Below are 18,949 nucleotides of genomic sequence, written 5' to 3' on the forward strand. Positions count from 1 at the left end.
TTTTTTTATAGAGTGAGCGCTTCCTGTTTGTTGTCGGACGAGGGGTGAATGGAATGCAGCTGAATCCATAGAGTAACGTGTTAATAATGTCGCGCATTTTAACTTGTATTTTATTGTTTTATAAACGTAATTTAAATTACATGCGGCAATACTTTTTTTTATCCAGACATGCCTATATGTGCTGTAAATATTCAAATAGGTCAAATAAGGTGAAATCGAGGCGTTTAAAAAAGTTTTAGTTGTGATCCTAATTCAGTTTTTCTAGTTGTGATCCTAATTCAGTTTTTCTAGTTGTGATCCTAATTCAGTTTTTCTAGTTGTGATCCTAATTCAATTTTTCTAGTTGTGATCCTAATTCAGTTTTTCAGTTCGCTTCCACCAATTGGAAATTCCCCTCTTCTCATAAACGAAAATAAAGAAAGCGTCATCATCAATCCCTTTGCCTCACACTACCCCATCCCCAAATGTTATTATTCACTGAGGTATAAAGCTGGGAACGAGGTTACTGAGGGGGGCACTTCACCAAAAAAAACGCCCATTTACTTTGAAAACAATCTCACACAACATCACAAGGTTCTATTGTTGAGCTAATGAGTTTAAATATCTCCCCCCGTGATGACATCAGAGGACACTGGATCATTCTGTTAATTACAGCTCAATGCAATGATGTATATATAAAAATAAAAAAAACAGGATATGATTGATATCTGTATGCAGATGTACTGTTGTGTATAGTATTGCTGACTACAATTGGCCATTGATAATTTACAACTTTCCTTTATTACCCTATGATGAATTGAAAATGGGGGACCCTGATGTAAACAAGACGAAAGTCTTTCTCTGGTCTGCATCCCGTTAACAATTGTGTATTGAGCTGTACTGTATTGTACCCATTCTGCAATGTTAATAAAATGTTCAATCAATCAATCAAAACCCTCCAGGAAGCTCTTATTAAATTTAAATAGGTTCTTAAATAATCTTAGTCCAACTAAATGTATGCTGTTTTCTAGAGCCAGACATATTGAATATGATGGTGCACAGTGGTTCTAGCATTGAGCGAGTGAATATAAATATCTTGGTGTGTGGCTGAGAAATTTACATTTAAATTCCATGTGGACAACCTTGCCTCCAAGTTGTGACAGAAAATTGTCTTTCTATACAGAAACAGAACCAGCTTTCCTTTGATTAGTAGCAAGAGTTGTCGAAGCAGTTTTCTTATCAGTCTTGGACTATGGTGATGTAATAGACTGTCTATCACTCCGCCCTCAGATTCATCACTATTGACAGACACTACACTCGTCACTGTGTCCTTTATGAGAAGGTTGGTTGGCCCTCTGTATGTTTGTTGTCTAAATAAATACCTACCTCTGACTGCATCTGCATTTGGCTACGACGCCCCCAGCCCAGCTCGTGGAATGAACTCCAACTCCTCTGTTGCGTTTAAAACCTTGATCTCCAACCTCTGTCAACCAAGTTGTACGTTTTAATTTATTTGTTATCCTTGCTCTTTGCCTCGTCTTATTATTTTATGTTTGCTTTGTATGTACATTACTGTAAATCAGGGGAAACACATTTTTCCAAAACAAAACAAAAAGTTGCCTTTCGGTTCCGAAATGAAATATATTTATTCCATCTCATTATTTATGTGCAGTTCTTTCAAATACAAAGCTCAGAGAAAATACAAACTAGGGGTAGATACCCGTTAGAAGTAGAGACAACATACACAATTTGGTTTGTCTAGTTTTTATTGAGTGCACGCAACCTGTTAAGTAACAGTACATGCATTTCCATGGGGCTGCCTGTGCCAGATCATGGGCTTGCTTACCGGAACACCTTGAAACCTCCCCCGGTTGTATCCTATTCCTTGCAGACTCATTCTAGTTCATTTAAAAGAGGAAAGTGACCACACAAAACTATACATCACTCCACTTCTTTTTGGCAACTAATGTGTAATGGGCACGCTCTGGGGCAGGTATAAGCCCTCTTGGAAATCAAGACGGAGCCCTGGAGGCAGTGAGGAGACATGGAAAGGATGCACTTTAAGCGACACCGTCCTGGCCAGAAAATCATTCAGTGATATTGTACATCTGTTTATTGACAATGAGACGCATGTTGTGCAGGATGCAGTGGGAAACATGATTATAGGTTATAGGTTAAATGTGAAGTAACCAGATAGCAAAGCGACATTGATCCAATGTTGAAATGACATCAGAATCTTATTTTTGTTTTGAGGTTGAAAATTCAATTTTGAAATCAACGTTTTAGCTAATGTTGTCAACAGTTTTTTTTTTATGTTGGAAAAGCAACATTGAATCAATACCGAGTCAATGTTGACAACTACATTTCAGCTAAACTTCAATGTTATTAACATTAACGCTTCAACATTGATCCAACGTTGTTTCTACATCAATAGAAGCTGCGTGTAAAAGCAACATTCTGTGTTCCGTCTTCTGCTCAGGCCTCGTCAAGAGACCCGTTTCACTTGGTCTAAAATAATAATACCCCAGTAGCAGTCTTGAGTGGAACAGTGTGATATTGGTTTCATACTCTCCATTATGCAGTTGGGGGGTTTACCAATAGGGAAAAAGAAAGTTACAAATATTACAGATTAGAATGTAGTGTGGTCTCTGGAACGTTTAGCTATATTCCTTCTATAGACATCTCTCATCTGCAATGCTCTGAACATTTCAAAAACCTCACTGAACCCCCCCCCCCCCCATCATGGTCCACGCCTGGGAGAAGAGGGATTCAACACCCCTGTCCAACCAGGCTGTTTATTGTTGTTCCCATTAACTTCAAAAGAGAGGCACGAAAACCAGTACACAGTGTTGCTCTCAAGGGGGCTGGACTGAACTACATTCCAAAAGATCCCATTGTTGTCATCGTGTCTGGTCTCCTTATTTCTTCTTGGGTGCGGGTGCGTTGGGCGTGTTGAATTTGAAAAAGATAATGTCTCCGTCCTCCACGACGTAGTTCCTGCCTTGTTGCCTGTATTTCCCTGCAGACTGTGAACGAGGGAGTGAAATCAAAAGAGGACATTAAAGACGCGGCTCCAACGATGCTCCAGAGTAATGTGTCGTGACTTTTCTTTTGGGAAGCAAATATGGGTACATTTGTAGTTTTCGTGCCCCGCCCACTCCTTATTTAAATTTAAAATAACAAAGATTGTATAAAATGTTGCAGAGGGCAATCCAGGTGACAAAGCACCACAACAGGGACGTCTGATCACTCTAGCTCAGACTATGTCCATTTATATCTTCCGGAAGAAATCCACATATAATCAGGAGTATGCCGATATATCATTCTAAACTCTGACAACACACACACGTACCTTTACAGCATTCTCAGTGCCCTCTTCTTTAAAGTCGACATACTTCATCACCTCAGCCATGATGAAGCCTTTCTCAAAGTCCCCATGGATCTTCCCGGCTGCTTGAGGCGCCCTGCTGCCTTTCTGTTGTGGTGCACACAGCCACAAACAAAGACAATGTAAGAAACAGAACTTCCAGCATATGGCCAACAGCGTGGAAATATTATCGCTTTGACATTTAATGTGAAAGGCCTCAACCACCTCAACGCGGATATTCACTATTGTAAGCAGTGTCGTTTCTCAAAATTAAGACTGCATTTCCCATGAATCCATTGCTTCCCAAGTTCAAGTTCAAGTTCTTTAATAGTTGTCATACAGAAGTACAGAATACTTTCATACAAAATGCTTCTTACTGTTACACTCCAGAGACTGTGCTAGACAAGATAGTATCAAATAACATAATATAGCATGTAATTTAGAAGAAGAAAAATGAGGTCACAGTGTTCGGTATAGACATATGTACAATGTTCTGAGTTACCATATACTATACAATACTATGCAGTGTACTAATGTACAGTACTATCTAGTGCAAAGCAGAAATGGGATGAGGTACAATTTTAGGTACAATTTACAGTAAGGTGTACGAGTTGTAGTGCAATCCTTCATCAATAAATATAAAGTGTGGGGAGTGGGTGCTACAGTGTGTTTGTTTAAAGTGGGTGTGTGCTATAAAGTGTGTGGAGTGGGTGCTACAGTGTGTTTGTTTAAAGTGAGTGTGTGCGTGTGGATGTGTGTGCTATGTGCGTTTGGTGGTTGTTGTTGTGTAGTGTTCATTCATTGTTCGTTTAGCAGCCTGATGGCCTGGGGATAGAAGCTTCTTCTGAGTCTTTCTGTGCTCGCCTTGAGACTCCGGTATCGCTTGCCTGACCGCAGCAGTTCAAAGAGGCAGTTGTTCGGGTGACTGGAGTCTTTAATGATTCTCTTAGCCTTGCCCGTGCAACGCTTGTTGTAAATGTTCTGGAGGGTGGGGAGCCCCCCTCCAATTGTGCGTTCGGCTGAACGTGTCACTCTTTGTAGTCTGCTTCGGTCTTGTGCAGTGCTATTCCCAAACCAGGAGGTGATGTTGCCGGTCAAGATGCTCTCTATTGTACATGAGTAGAAGTTCTTAAGGATCTTCTGACTGACTTGGAACTTCCTTAGGCGCCTGAGGAAGTAGAGGCGTTGTCGTGCCTTCTTCACAACACTGTCAATGTGTGTGGTCCATGTCAAGTCCTCGGATATGTAGGCTCCGAGGTACTTAAAGCTGTTGACTCTCTCAACCGGTGCCCCGTCGATGCTGAGGGGGCTGTAGTCCTTGACCCCCGACCTCCTGAAGTCCACAATCATCTCCTTTGTTTTGCTGACGTTCAGGGAGAGGCTGTTTTCCTGGCACCATCCCGCCAGGACCTTGACCTCTTCCAGGTAGGCCCTCTCGTCGTTGGCAGAGATCAGGCCCACCACCACTGTGTCGTCAGCAAATTTGATGATTGTATTGCTACTCCGCTGAGCCACACAGTCGTGTGTGTACAGGGAGTAGAGGAGGGGACTCAGAACACAGCCCTGGGGGGCCCCTATGTTGAGGGTGATGGATGAGGAGGTGCAGTTGCCTGCTCTCACCACCTGGGGTCTGCCAGTCAGGAAGTCCAAGACCCACTGGCAGAGGTCATAGCCCAAGCCCAGGTCCCTGAGCTTGGCTATGAGTATGGAGGGGACTATGGTATTGAATGCCGAGCTGTAGTCGATGAATAGCATTCTCACATAGTTCCCCTGCCTCTTGTCCAGGTGTGATGCTGCTGTGTGCAGCACATGGGCTATGGCGTCCTCCGTGGACCTGTTGGGGCGGTATGCAAATTGCAGGGGGTCCATGTTGATGGGGAGGGAGGAGCAGATGTAGCCCTTTACTAGCTTCTCAAAGCACTTCATGGCTATGGAGGTGAGAGCTACAGGGCGGTAGTCGTTGAGGCAAGCAGGCTTGGATTTTTTGGGTACAGGGATAATAGTGGACTTCTTCAGGCAGGTGGGGATGACAGCCTGTTCTAAGGACAGGTTAAATATGTCAGTGAATACTGGGGCCAGTTGGTCGGCACAGACTTTTAGGACGCGGCCGGGGATGCCGTCCGGACCTGCTGCCTTCCTGATATTCACTTTTTTAAAGGTCCGCCTCACCTCATGCTCTGTTACCCTGAACACTGCGCCTCCATCAGCAGCCGACCCCCCCCCCCCCCCCCATTGCCGTGGCTTGTGAGCTGGTGTTGTTATTACCAGCATCAAACCTCGCATAGAAGGTATTGAGGTCATTTGCTAAGGAGATGTCACTGTTCAGTTTGAGGGAGGCGCCTTTGTAGTCTGTCATCGTTTTGAGCCCCTGCCACATAGCTCTAGAGTCAGCTTGTTCAAACTGGAGTTAAATTTTATCCCTGTAGCGCCGTTTGGCCTCTGACACTGTCCTCCTTACGTTGTATCGCGCCACCTTGTGGTCATTCATGTTGCCTGCCACTAGGCCGTCGTTGTATGCTTTGGTGCGCTCTCTCAGAGCTTCACGGACGGATTTGTCTACCCAGGGTTTTTGATTTGGGTAAACTCTCATTGTGGTAGTGGGGATTGTTTCTTCCACCCTAGTACAAACATAGTCCAGCACTGTCTCCGTGTAGACATTAATGTTATCTGTGTCGCGGAACACATTCCAGTCTGTGCCGTGAAACACAGACCGGAGCGTCTCCTCTGACGTCAAATCCCATTTCTGCACCTCTCGCGAGACTACATGAGTACTTTTAATTCTCTGTTTGTACTTTGGTGAAAGAAAGATTGACGCGTGATCTGATTTACCAAAGCCACTATCAGAATGAGCCTTGTAGCCACCTTTAAATTGCGTGTAACAGTGATCTAGGATGTTACCGCCTCTGGTGTTGCAAGTCACATGCTGATAGAAGTCAGGTAATACCTTTCTCAGATTAGCGCTATTGAAATCACCCAGCACTAAAATGGCGGCGTTAACGTTCGCCACTTGTATTCTATTTACCTCGTCGTGTAGTCTGGAGAGCGCAACCTTGTTGCTGGCTTGCGGTGGAATATACACTCCGATCAGGACGATCGCCGTTAACTCCCTCGGGAGGAAGAAAGGACGACACTTGATGGTTATATATTCCAGTTCTGGGGAGCAGTGGTTGGATAATTCCTTCACGTTAGTTGGATCGCTCCAATTTTTGTTAAACATGAAGGCAATACCTCCTCCACGTTGTTTACCGGACTCTGCTGCTGTCCGATCCTTGCGATGGATAAAGAAGTGATCGGCTGGTTGAATTGCGTGGTCTGGAACCTCCGGTGTGAGCCACGTTTCGGTGAAGCAGAGAACGTTGCAGTCCCTAACGGCTCTTTGATATTGAATCCTTGCTCGGATGTCATCCAGTTTATTGTCAATTGATTGTACATTGGCTAGCAATATACTGGGTAGTGGTGTCCTGTGCCGCCTGGTTCTCAGCCTGTTACGGACTCCAGCTCTCTTTCCTCGTCGTCTGGGTCCTCTTTTCCTGGGATCAAGGAACAAAGGATCCCGTCTCGTGTGTGAAGAAGCAATGCCTCGTCTCCATTAGCCATGTTCAGCCTGGCTGGGGCTAGCCGTGGTCTAGTATGGTATGGTATGATTGAGTTTGTGTCTCCATTGCCTTAAGCAATCCAGCAGATTTCCTGCTAATCGTACCCAATGACACACATATCACTACATCAAGCCTACTGAACTCCAAATGAAGGTCTACATATTTATTTTTTTATTTTATTTTAAAAAGCTAATTATACAGAGCTAGCTAAATTTATTTGACACTGATATATTGAGACCAGGATACTTACTCTGATGGTCCAGGCTCGGACCTCGTCTTCACCTGCTGTGAAGAAGTACTCCAGCTGTAGCGCTGCATAGCCCGCCTTACAGATCTTAGAGAGGGAACTAATAGACAAAACAGATGCACACACAAACCAAAAGGAGATGTGTTAATCAAGGGAAAAACCAACTTAACATTTTCAAGTGTGTCTGGAGGACATATTGATGTATCGGTTAAAAAAATCCCAATCTGGAATTAATCTGACCATATACATTCAGGGTATTATTACAAATAAATTATTGTAACAATTCACCTTGTAGATGGAAAATCATCTCTGTCCAACTTAAGAGTATCTCCACATAGTTACATTTTACAAATGCAAACAAACCAAAACATTCACAGCTCCAAAATGTACTCAAAACTCAACATTTATCCATCCATCCATCTTTCCATAAAATTTGAGTAAAATCTAGGGCCACCCTTTTATTTGGAATTGGGAGTATGAGTAAATTGTGGTTTACTCATGAGGTAGGGTGCCAGGCCCTGTTGTGTGTGTGTGTGTCTCACCCCTGTGTCTTCTGCTCCTGACAGTACTTGGTCCTCTCCTCCTCCGCCATGTCCTGTATTGTAGACTCGAAAGCTCCACTCACGGGGATCACCAGAGCTCCGGGGTCGTGAGCATCCACCCACTCCTTGATCTTCACCAGCCTGAAGACGACGGGGTCAACCATTATCAACGTGCACATAATAGACACACGTACTAACAAACACTTATGTGCACGCCACGCACACACACTAATACATATAGAGGTTGGGATATAGACCTTTTCAAACGTGACAACATAAACATTCTAAATTAGTGTATTTACTGTTGCAGTGTTTGCCAATACAACAGCTGACCGGAAATAAACTTCCATTAAAAAAGGTCTAAACAAACATACCACTTGTTCTTTTTCCTGATGTAGTCCTTCTCTGAGAGGTTGACCAGGTAGATCATAGGCTTGGATGTCAACAACAGGTATTTGTTCAACACCTCAATCTGCAGAGATGGTTGAAAGAAGCAAAATCATGAAAAACATGGCAAGTCTTGTTCTCAGAACAAACTGTAGCCCATGTCTCAGGAATAACCCTAGCAGTCGTGAGGTAATAACATTGTTAAACATCCATTTTGTACAGCGGAGGGTGTAATTTCCATTGTGTATGCAATACATTTGCTTGATGTAACTGTACCTCAGCTCCTTCGAAAATAGACCGTATTGTGGTTGCATCGCATTGTGAACCCTATAATCCTCACATCAAATCATATCGTGAGATAAGCATGTCGTGCTCACATCCCTAGCCGTGAGCCAGACGGGAACCCATCACACGTCGCTCAGTTGGCTCACAGTCCACTGAGCTAAGGAGCGTCTCCAGTCATTACAAATCAATAAGGAAAACATAGTATTGCTGCAGCCAGGTACGCTCTTGCAGATACAATCTAGCCTGGGATCCTTGGGGTTAGACAGACACACAAATTATGTATTTATGTACACATGTCATCACTTAATAGTTACGCTGCTGGCCCGTACTGTTTTTCTTTAGTGTCTGACCTTTATTTATTATACTACAACTCTGTACATATATCTGAATAGCACTACACTCAGTAGTACTAATTTGTATATAATAATTATAATTGTTAGACTAGAAGTCTTTATTTGTCATGCAGTTTAACACACACACGCAAGATGGGCGACCCACAGGAACACACACACATGCACTGAGTCGCCGATGAAATGTCTCTAATTTGTATATTTTGTCTATAATTTGTCTAATTTGTATATTTTGGACCCAGTTTAACCACCTGTACATTGTATGTTCCTGTTGCACTTTACTGCTACATTTGCACTCTGGTTGGATGCCAAATCTCTTTTCGTTGTACTATATAATATAAACACAGACACAAATAGTTGTCCACATATGACTATATTATCACACAAACACGAACACCCGTACGTACACTCACACACAGTAAAACAAGGCAGAGAAACAGTCCTACCTCTTTGTCGTTCCATTCCTGGAACCGGATGTGTTTCTTCTCCTCCACCACCCAGCTCTTCACCTTTATCATGATGTCCTGCAACACAACACACACACACTCTTTAAATTACACACACACAAATATATATTTACACACACATTCTTTAAATTACAGGTGGTGGGGAACAGACACACACACAAATACATACATTACACACATTATTTACAGGTGGTGGGGAACAGACACACACACAAATACATATACATTACACACACACATTATTTACAGGTGCTGGGGAACAGACACACATTATTTACAGGTGCTGGGGAACAGACACACACACACATTCTTTACAGGTGCTGGGGAAGAGACACACACACACACATTATTTACAGGTGCTGGGGAACAGACACACACACAGGTGCGCGCGTGCACACACACACACACACACACACACTCCTTACATAATCAGGTTTGAGCTTCTTGTCTCCTCCCCTGACGGCGGCCTTCTCCAGCTTGTCCAGGATCGGGTCGAGCATCTCCTCGTCCTTCAGCCTCAGCTCCTCATGGATTATCTCAATGTCTCTCACTGGGTCAACGTTACCCTCCACATGGATGATGTCCTCGTCTTCAAACGCACCTGCAACAAACGCAAACAAAAACATACGTACATCAGGGCCAGGCGATAATTCAATATGATTCATTTATCGTCTTTCAATGGGATGATATTATCAATATCAATAAATTGACAAGAACAAGCACATACCACATTGACTCAAATTCCTCACCAAATTCTATCTATTTGAGGGAATGTAATTTGAAAACGTTTTGTAGTAGTAGTAGTTGAGAAGCTAGTGAAGGGCTACATCTGTTCCTCCCTCCCCATCAACCTGGACCCCCTGCAATTTGCATATCGCCCCAACAGGTCCACGGAGGACGCCATAGCCCATGTGCTGCACACAGCAGCATCACACCTGGACAAGAGGCAGGGGAACTATGTGAGAATGCTGTTCATCGACTACAGCTCAGCATTCAATACCATAGTCCCCTCCAAACTCATAGCCAAGCTCAGGGACCTGGGCTTGAACTATGACCTCTGCCAGTGGGTCTTGGACTTCCTGACGGGCAGACCCCAGGTGGTAAGAGCAGGCAACTGCACCTCCTCATCCATCACGCTCAACATAGGGGCCCCCCAGGGCTGTGTTCTGAGCCCCCTCCTCTACTCCCTGTACACACGACTGCGTGGCACAGCGGAACAACAACACAATCATCAAATTTGCTGATGACACAGTAGTGGTGGGCCTTATCTCTGCCAACGACGAGAGGGCCTACCTGGAAGAGGTAGAGAATCGGTCACAGTGGTGTCAGGAGAACTGCCTCTCCCTGAACGTCAGCAAAACAAAAGAGATGATTGTGGACTTCAGGAGGTCGGGGGTCAAGGACTACAGCACAGCCCCCTCAGCATCGACGGGGCGCCTATTGCTTATTAACAGCGGAGCAGTGCTGCCGTTGCTTCCGCGTTTTCCCTGATTGGCTGCGACACGCCCCGCGGCAGGCGCGGCAACCGCAGAGCGGAGCGGCAGAGCTTGCGGCATTATGTAACCGCCCTAATCCGCCATGATTTTCATTCGAAGCTCAGCTCACCTGGCAGCGCAGCGGTCCTGCGGTCCGTTGTTGACAAGTTTGAATCCCATCAATTTTTTTTTTAACATGTATTCTTTCGCCGGTTAAGGTTAGGCATGGTTAAGGTTAAGGTTAGGCATTGCTTCGGAGTTGGTTAAGGTTAGAACGGTTAAGTTTAGGCGCTGTTAAGGAGCTGGTTAAGGTTAGAGTTTGTCTTAGAGAATGGCAATATTCTTTCTATGGTTAAGGTTAAGGTTAGGCATGGTTAAGGTTAAGGTTAAGGTTAGGCATTGTTTCGGAGTTGGTTAAGGTTAGAACGGTTAAGTTTAGGCGCTGTTAAGGAGCTGGTTAAGGTTAGTTTGTCTTAGAGAATGGCAATATTCTTTCTATGGTTAAGGTTAAGGTTAGGCATGGTTAAGGTTAAGGTTAAGGTTAGGCATTGTTTCGGAGTTGGTTAAGGTTAGAACGGTTAAGTTTAGGCGCTGTTAAGGAGCTGGTTAAGGTTAGCGTTTGTCTTAGAGAATGGCAATCGACAGCCTATTTCCGCATTGCCGCTCTCTCGCGCTGCCGCGGTCACATGGTCAAATTGTCACATTCTTGCACTCCTCCGCTGTTAAAAAGCAACACGCTGACGGGGCACCGGTTGAGAGAGTGAACAGTTTCAAGTACCTCGGAGCCCACATATCCGAGGACTTGACATGGACCACACACATTGACAGTGTTGTGAAGAAGGCACGACAACGCCTCTACTTCCTCAGGCGCCTAAGGAACTTCCAAGTCAGTCAGAAGATCCTTAGGAACTTCTACTCATGTACAATAGAGAGCATCCTGACTGGCAACATCACCTCCTGGTTTGGGAATAGCACCGCACAAGACCGTAGACTACAAAGAGTGACACGTTCAGCCGAACGCACAATTGGAGGGGGGCTTCCCACCCTCCAGAACATTTACAACAAGCGGTGCAGGGGGAAGGCGAAGAGAATCATTAAGGACTCCAGCCACCCAAACAACTGCCTCTTTGAACTGCTGCGGTCAGGCAAGCGATACCAGAGTCTTAAAGGGGAACTCCAACATTTTGGGAAATTAGCTTAACATCTTCCCTGGAGTTAGACAAGAAGATACATACCTTTTTTGTCTCTGTGCATGCATTTTAGCTTTGGGAATAGACGCTCCGTTAGCATAGCTTAGCTTCATCACTGGAAGTGGGGGAGATCCGGAGCCTTACAGTGCCTTACAGTGTATTGCAAGGTCTGACATTGACCAAATTTGATATGCATGACCTTGGTGGGCTCTAGGTCAACTCCTGAAAAGGGGGTCAATGTCAGACCTTGCAATCAAAAGTTAGGGGCGCACTGAAATTATGGCAAGGGTTATTAGCCCCCTAACTTTTGATTGCAAAGTCTGACATTGACCCCCTTTTCAGGAGTTGACCTAGAGCCCACCAAGGTCATGCATATCAAGTTTGGTCAATGTCAGACCTTGCAATACACTGTAAGGCACTGTAAGGCTCCGGATCTCCCCCACTTCCAGTGATGAAGCTAAGCTATGCTAACGGAGCGTCTATTCCCAAAGCTAAAATGCACGCACAGAGACAAAAAAGGTATGTATCTTCTTGTCTAACTCCAGGGAAGATGTTAAATAAGCTAATTTCCCAAAATGTTGGAGTTCCCCTTTAAGGCGAGCACAGAAAGACTCAGAAGAAGCTTCTATCCCCAGGCCATCAGGCTGCTAAACGAACAATAAACACTATGCAACAACCATCAAATGCACAGCACGCACACCCACACACTCACTTAAACAAACAACACACTGCAGCACCCACTCTCCACACTTTATATTTATTGATAAAGGATTTGCACTACAACTCGTACACCTACTGTAAATTGTACCTAAATTGCACCTCATCCCATTTCTGCCTTGCACTATATAGTATTGTATATTAGTACACTGCACAGTATTGTATATTATATGGTAACTCAGTTACGTCTATTCTGCATCGAACATTGTACATATGTCTATACTGAACACTGTGACTTAATTTTTTACTTCTAATTTACATGCTATACTATGTTATTTTATTTCATACTTATCTTGTCTTGCACAGTCTCTGGAGCGTAACAGTAAGAAGCATTTTGTATAAAAGTATTCTGTACTTCTGTATGACAACTATTAAAGAAACTTGAAACTTTAGTTTTGGTGTTATGTCACAGTTAACATTACTATGCAGCTCGATGAGAACATAACCGGATTAACTGGATTGGAGGGGGGGGGGTGTAACTGAACAAGTGCTACTCTACCTTCCCTCAATAAGTGTTGAGGTGCCCTTAAGCAAGGCAGTTAACCCCCTAACTGCTTCAGGGACCAATAGTAGAGGACTCCTACAAAAGCAGAATGAGCTTTTTTGGTGTTCATTCAAAACGTCCCTAGATAAATAAATAGAATATATTTATAAAATAAATGGTATCCCATAGCCTTAGTCTTCTGGGTCATTGTGTGACCTCAAAGTGACCCATGGGTGGAAATCCAACGGGGGCCATCCTGAGAAAAATATGATATATCCCCCCTAGGGATGTCCGATATTATCGGCCGACCGATATTATCGGCCGATATCGGCAGTAAAATGTGATATCGGAAAATATCGGTATCGGTAAATTTTTTTTTTTTTTTTTTTAACCTTTATTTACCCAGGCAAGCAAGTAAAAACCAATTCTTATTTTATTTATTGTCAAAAGTATGCATTTTGGTTTAATTCAACAACAAGAGATATGTAATGTAAATTTTTACTTTTTTAATTATCATATTTTGCACAGATAATGCTTACATTTAGAAAGCCTTTTGAATGCATCCAGTGAAATTATTAGTTACCTGAAATTATTCCGTTTTTTTGGGGGGAAACCCTGCATATATCGGTATCGGTTGGTATCGGTATCGGTATCGAAATTAAGAGTTGGACAATATCGGAATATCGGTATCAGTAAAAAAGCCAATATCGAGCATCCCTAATCCCCCCCCAATATATCACTGTAAACAAAACGATGTAATAATTTCAATAATATTAATAATACGCAATGAAAGCACTCGTGCCGATTATAGACACTTAATAGCAAGTTTCAAAAGACCGATCCCCCGCCCTTTGCCTCACAATGGTTTGATCAACTGCCTCCCACCCCCAGCAGCGATGCAGGTAGAGTCTGTCATTGGTGGCTGACCTTCCAGTATCCAATCCAATCCACTTTATTTATAAAGCACATTTAAAACAACAAAGTTGACCAAAGTGCTGTACAAGTCCACAAACATAGGATCAGGCATGCGTTCTTCATGGGACGGGGTTGCACTCCGTGCAACCACATATAAGTACTCGCTATTTGCATATCAATAGCGCCGGTCGTCAGGTGTGTTAAATACGTTCTCAGATACATTCACACCTAACTTGTTGTGAAGACATGTGTTACATTCCATTCGTAGAGGCAATTAGGCACTGTCTTTAGTCTGTGCTCAAGCGAGGGGACATTAAATGCGCATTCGCGGGAGTGCGCGCACGTGGTGCGTGCAAGCCCAGATGATTTCAATAACGCACCACTGCATAGGATAAAACATAAAAATTTAATAAAAGCACACAATAAAAACAGTACAATGTGTCACATAAAAAAGGCCAGTCTCTCAAAAACGGTTTAAAGAACAAAAGCCAGAGCAAATAAATGTGTTTTGAGGCGTGATTTAAACACCTGCAGAGTGGGGGCCTGCCTAACATGCAGTGGCAGCTCATTCCAGAGCTTTGGGGCTGCCACTGCAAAAGCACGGTCCCCCCTGAGCTTCAGCCTGGAGTTTGGAGCGGCCAAGAGGAGCTGGTCAGAGGACCTGAGGGACCTTGGAGGAACATAGGGTTCCAGCAGGTCTGAGAGGTAACCCGGTGCCAAGCCGTTCAAACATTTAAAAGCAAACAGTAAAACCTTAAAATCAATCCTAAAACGCAGAGTAAGTAGTTCAAACAATCAAACAAAGGATATGTTAGACATTTCTTTACTTCTACCACTCAATACAATAAAACACATTTATAATCATCACCAGTCTTTTGATTGATTGATTTTAACTGCATTGAATTACAGGTCACTCTTTATGTTAGCTAGCGGGTAGCTGATGTTTGCTAGCTAGCTACAGTATTAACATCAACCAGTGTTTGTGTGTTTGACTAGCTAGCTACCTGGTAGATCGAAGCCCATTATAGAATGATATAAGATAATAGATGATAGAAGCCCATCTCCTACTGTAAATAACCCGCACACTGTGTGTGTAGCCAGCCAGGTAGAACATGGCAGGGGGAAAAAAGACAGACATCAGAGCCTTTTTCAGTACACCAAAACGCAAAGTAAGAACCCTAGTAGCCTAATATCTCAAAGACTTAGACTAGTTAAAACATTTTCATATGAAAGAGGTGAAATGCTAATGAGAAATGTTCATAATGATGTCATTATGCAGAGCAGACAAGAGATGGTACACAGACAGCAGAGCTGGGGACAGATAGACAGGAACAGACGGCCAGAGACATGGAGTCTCAGGTAAGTTTAATATTGAGTTTTTGTTTGGCAACATTATGAAATGTTCTTTTTAATTTTAATTTTACTTGTAAGAACCCTAGTAGTAGCCTAAAAACTCAAAGACTTCGACTAGTTGAAAAATTGTCATAAGAAAGAGGTGAAATGCTTTTTTGTTTTTGGTGTGTCCCCCCCCCCCAGGAATTGCTCTTGAGAGAATTTCATGTAATTGTCCCCCCCAAAGTTGATATCAGATTTTCGCCCCTGAAGTGACCCCATTCCCACTAAACAGCATATCACATGTGAAGCTTCTTACAGCCCTTGCAAGTGTGCATTCTTGTTGAGAACTAATGGCAGTTGACAGGTGTGCAGCCCCCCCATCTGCCCTCCTTACACCTGTCCGTTCTACTCAATCTGGTGCTACCACAAGGAGAGAGAGGGGGGGGGGGCTGTTGATTGACAGAGGCACTCACGAGTCATGTGGAAGATGCCGTCACAGGCGCCGATGTGAGAGAGGAAGGCATTTCCCAGTCCCTGCCCTGCACTGGCTCCCTTCACCAGGCCGGCAATGTCCACCACATTTAGGAACGCCGGGACCTTACTACAGAGGGGGGGGGGGGGTATAGAGGTTAAACAGAATGCATTTATATAACGCTTTTATCCAAAGCGCTTTACAATTTATGCCTCACATTCACTTTTTTTTTATCCACTTTTTCTCCCATTTTCTATATTTTCTCCCATCCCAATTTCGTATCGCTGTTTCTTGCCTCCCACAAGCCGGCTGCAATGTGGACTAAGTCATACATAGCACAAGTCCCCTCCGGTACTTGAGGTAACAGCAGTCGCATCTTTTCAACTGCGCAGCTCGATCTCTCAGTGGCGAGGAGTAACGCGTGGGAGGCTCACGCTGCCCCCGACACTTCCTGATTCTACTGCGCAGGCGCACCAACCGACCTGTAGGAGTCGCTGTCCACAACGCCCGATCCCCACCCATCAGTTTCCCACCCCCTAATACGGCCAATGTGTATTAGTACGGACGACCAGCTAAACTGAAAGCAAATGTGGAGCGCTGGGCTCGAACTGACGAGCCCAGCGTCTCCAGCATTTCGTGGCGAGCGCCTTGCCCACTACGCCACGTAGCCGCCCATGCCTCACATTCACTAAACGACGGAGGCGGCGGCAACCATGCAAGGTGCCAACCCCGCAATGCAGAAATGCATGCAAGACAGCCCTGCTACGTTGCTATGTCAGCTGACAAAACAAAACGGCAAATGACTGCAGCGGTACACACCTGAGGGGTTTGTGGAACTCGCAGAGATAGTCATAGCGTTCGTCAGGGATGGGCACCCTGCTCTCATTTGGATCAATAGTGCAGAAGGGGAAGTTCTCAGCGGAAGCCTGGCTTTTCGTCAACACGTTGAAGAAGGTGGACTTCCTGTGGTGGACAATATTACCATCAATAGTGTGGTGATCAAAGAAAATGTCTTCCTTGTTCAGGTCATCAAATAATAATTATTTGTGTGTGTGTGTGTGTGTGTGTAGGTGTGTGTGTGTGTGCACCTACCCGACATTAGGCAATCCCACAATTCCTATTTTCAGAGCGGTCCCAAACCGTCCAATCACAGTTGGTGGCTTTGGGGCTTCTGACTTCTTCGGAGGCATCCTGCAGAGTTGACAACCGAGACTGGTTATATGGAGAACATACAAATAATTTAAACACCCACTCGGATTCAACTAGGCCCTGGACCTTATAAGGGCAGACAGAAAGTACAGCGTACCAGTTTGTTCAACATTCATGTCTAAACATGGCTTTAGCCAGGATTTTAAGATGCACAGCTGGTTCCTAAAATCACTGTCACAAGAGTAAGTAAGCTAAACAACTTAACAGCTCTTGATCTATTATGGGCTGATCTGCATAATGTGGCGAAACTGATCCTGATGAGTTAGCAAGACTGAACCGTGTGTGTTGAGGTAGCCCCCCATTCAAAGCTTGACAGCATGCTAGCTAACCAGTAGTAGCTAGCTAGTAACTTTACTATTCGTCCTAGCAAACTAGGACTCGTATTGTTGTGTGTACCCCCACTAAGTAAAAACACGATATAAAACATGAGTAGAGACAGGCCAGCTTCATTACCTTGATGTGTGTTTGAGGCTCTGCTCTACGTGGTGTGGTCTCACCGTGGAAAGGCACGACAGAGAGCATACCGGAAGTATTTCGACGAGAGGGACTCTCATTGGTCGAACGAAAACGTCAGAATTACTACATCCGAATATTTTTGAGTGTTCCATTTTGATTATTGTATTTAGTTTTTGTACTACATGTAAATAATATAGAATTACACAGCAGTATATATATGTACATTACGTAGATACATCCAGGATTGAAATGTATATAATTACGAGATGAGCTTGCACAGCCACACCTCGCGCAGGGGCGTCCGTGATCTACCGTTATTACTTCCAATCCTTCTGATTATTATGAATACGATTATAATTCACGAGTCAACACCATACTTTTTTAATAAGGCGAGACAGCACCCCCAAAATAGCTTTTTTTTTTGCATATATAAACATACAATTCAGAAAACTTGCAATATATTTTTTCTTAGTTTATATGTACATAACAAACTGGGACTGTTTCATAGTGATATCTATTAAAATTTTGTTTTAGCCTATTAGAGGGTACTACACTGTTACTACACTGTTTGTAGCCTGTGTGTAGTTCTGTTCAGTCCAATAACATCATTATTATTATTATTATTCAGTTATCAGGCATGTGTTTAGGTTGTCTATTACTAATGATTTGATTGGGTGTTGTGTTTGTAAATAGCTGTTTCAAATAAAAATGTATGGCATTTTACAATACAAAACTTTGAGGTCGTTTTCTGAAAAACTAGTTTTTATGCATTTTACTTACACATAAAGAGTTGGAACTCCATTTCCCTATATCTACACACACCAAACTTTCCACATTTCATAGTGATATCTATTCAAGTATTTTTTCCCCCTATTAGGGGGTGCTGTCTCACCTTAAGTATGTCAAATTTGTATTTAATCATGAAATAGATATTTCCATTTATAAACCAGATATTTTTAGAACATTGTATTGATATGCTAAAATGATATCATGACACAATTAAAACAATCTTGGAAATCCTTTATCTTCTTTTATCCAACAATGTACCTTCTGCACCTTCTTCAAACGTACTTTTTGCAATAGGATGTTGTAGGATGTTGTGATTAATTATGACTGAGTCCTGTGGTTCAGTCAATGATCACCAATATACAAAAGAAATCGGATACTAGATACTATGAATTTAAATCCTAAAGATTTATATTAGCTAAACTATTTCACAAAGGTGGGCGAGTTTACTTTCCACATCAAGGTATATTTGACAAAGTGGGATTATATGCAGTTATAGCCAGATAACATACACATATATATATATATATATATATATATATATATATATATATATATATATATATATATATATATATATATATATATATATATATATATATATATATATATATATATATATATATATATATATATATATACACACACAGTAGGAGGCCTCATTGAATCTTATATTTTGTTGATAATTAA

General features: G+C 43.0%; 1 protein-coding gene across 2 annotated transcripts; it reads right to left on the minus strand.

Moving 5' to 3' along the window:
- Window positions 1-1,704: 1,704 nt before the first annotated feature.
- On the minus strand, window positions 1,705-17,551 carry ola1 (Obg-like ATPase 1). 2 transcript variants are annotated; one of them, XM_084310480.1, is made up of 11 exons: window positions 17,471-17,551; window positions 16,901-16,999; window positions 16,628-16,771; window positions 15,810-15,937; window positions 9,646-9,821; window positions 9,200-9,277; window positions 8,106-8,203; window positions 7,732-7,872; window positions 7,193-7,289; window positions 3,332-3,454; window positions 1,705-3,005 (listed from the first exon to the last, which is right to left on the minus strand). In XM_084310480.1, the coding sequence occupies exons 2-11, from the start codon at window positions 16,996-16,998 to the stop codon at window positions 2,898-2,900; spliced, it is 1,191 nt and encodes a 396-aa protein (XP_084166606.1). In that variant the 5' UTR covers window position 16,999; window positions 17,471-17,551; the 3' UTR covers window positions 1,705-2,897. The 2 variants fall into 2 exon arrangements, with proteins under 2 accessions (XP_084166606.1, XP_084166607.1); XM_084310481.1 differs by having other exon boundaries at window positions 16,901-17,020; window positions 17,471-17,529.
- Between the last annotated feature and the right edge of the window lie 1,398 nt (window positions 17,552-18,949).

The sequence above is a fragment of the Notolepis coatsorum genome (assembly GCF_963971535.1).
Source record: "Notolepis coatsorum genome assembly, chromosome: 3".
Taxonomy (NCBI): domain Eukaryota; kingdom Metazoa; phylum Chordata; class Actinopteri; order Aulopiformes; family Paralepididae; genus Notolepis; species Notolepis coatsorum.

What these genes read in the sequence shown, in the direction of transcription:
- ola1 (XM_084310480.1), bottom strand. Translation starts at nt 16,998, where the DNA reads ATGCCTCCGAAGAAGTCAGAAGCCCCAAAGCCACCAACTGTGATTGGA. An exon ending in CGGCATCTTCCACATGACTC is followed by an intron (nt 9,822 to 15,809) that starts GTGAGTGCCTCT and finishes CGTTTGTTGCAG; the next exon opens with GTGCGTTTGAAGACGAGGAC. An exon ending in TCCGAGCCTGGACCATCAGA is followed by an intron (nt 3,455 to 7,192) that starts GTAAGTATCCTG and finishes GCACCACAACAG; the next exon opens with AAAGGCAGCAGGGCGCCTCA.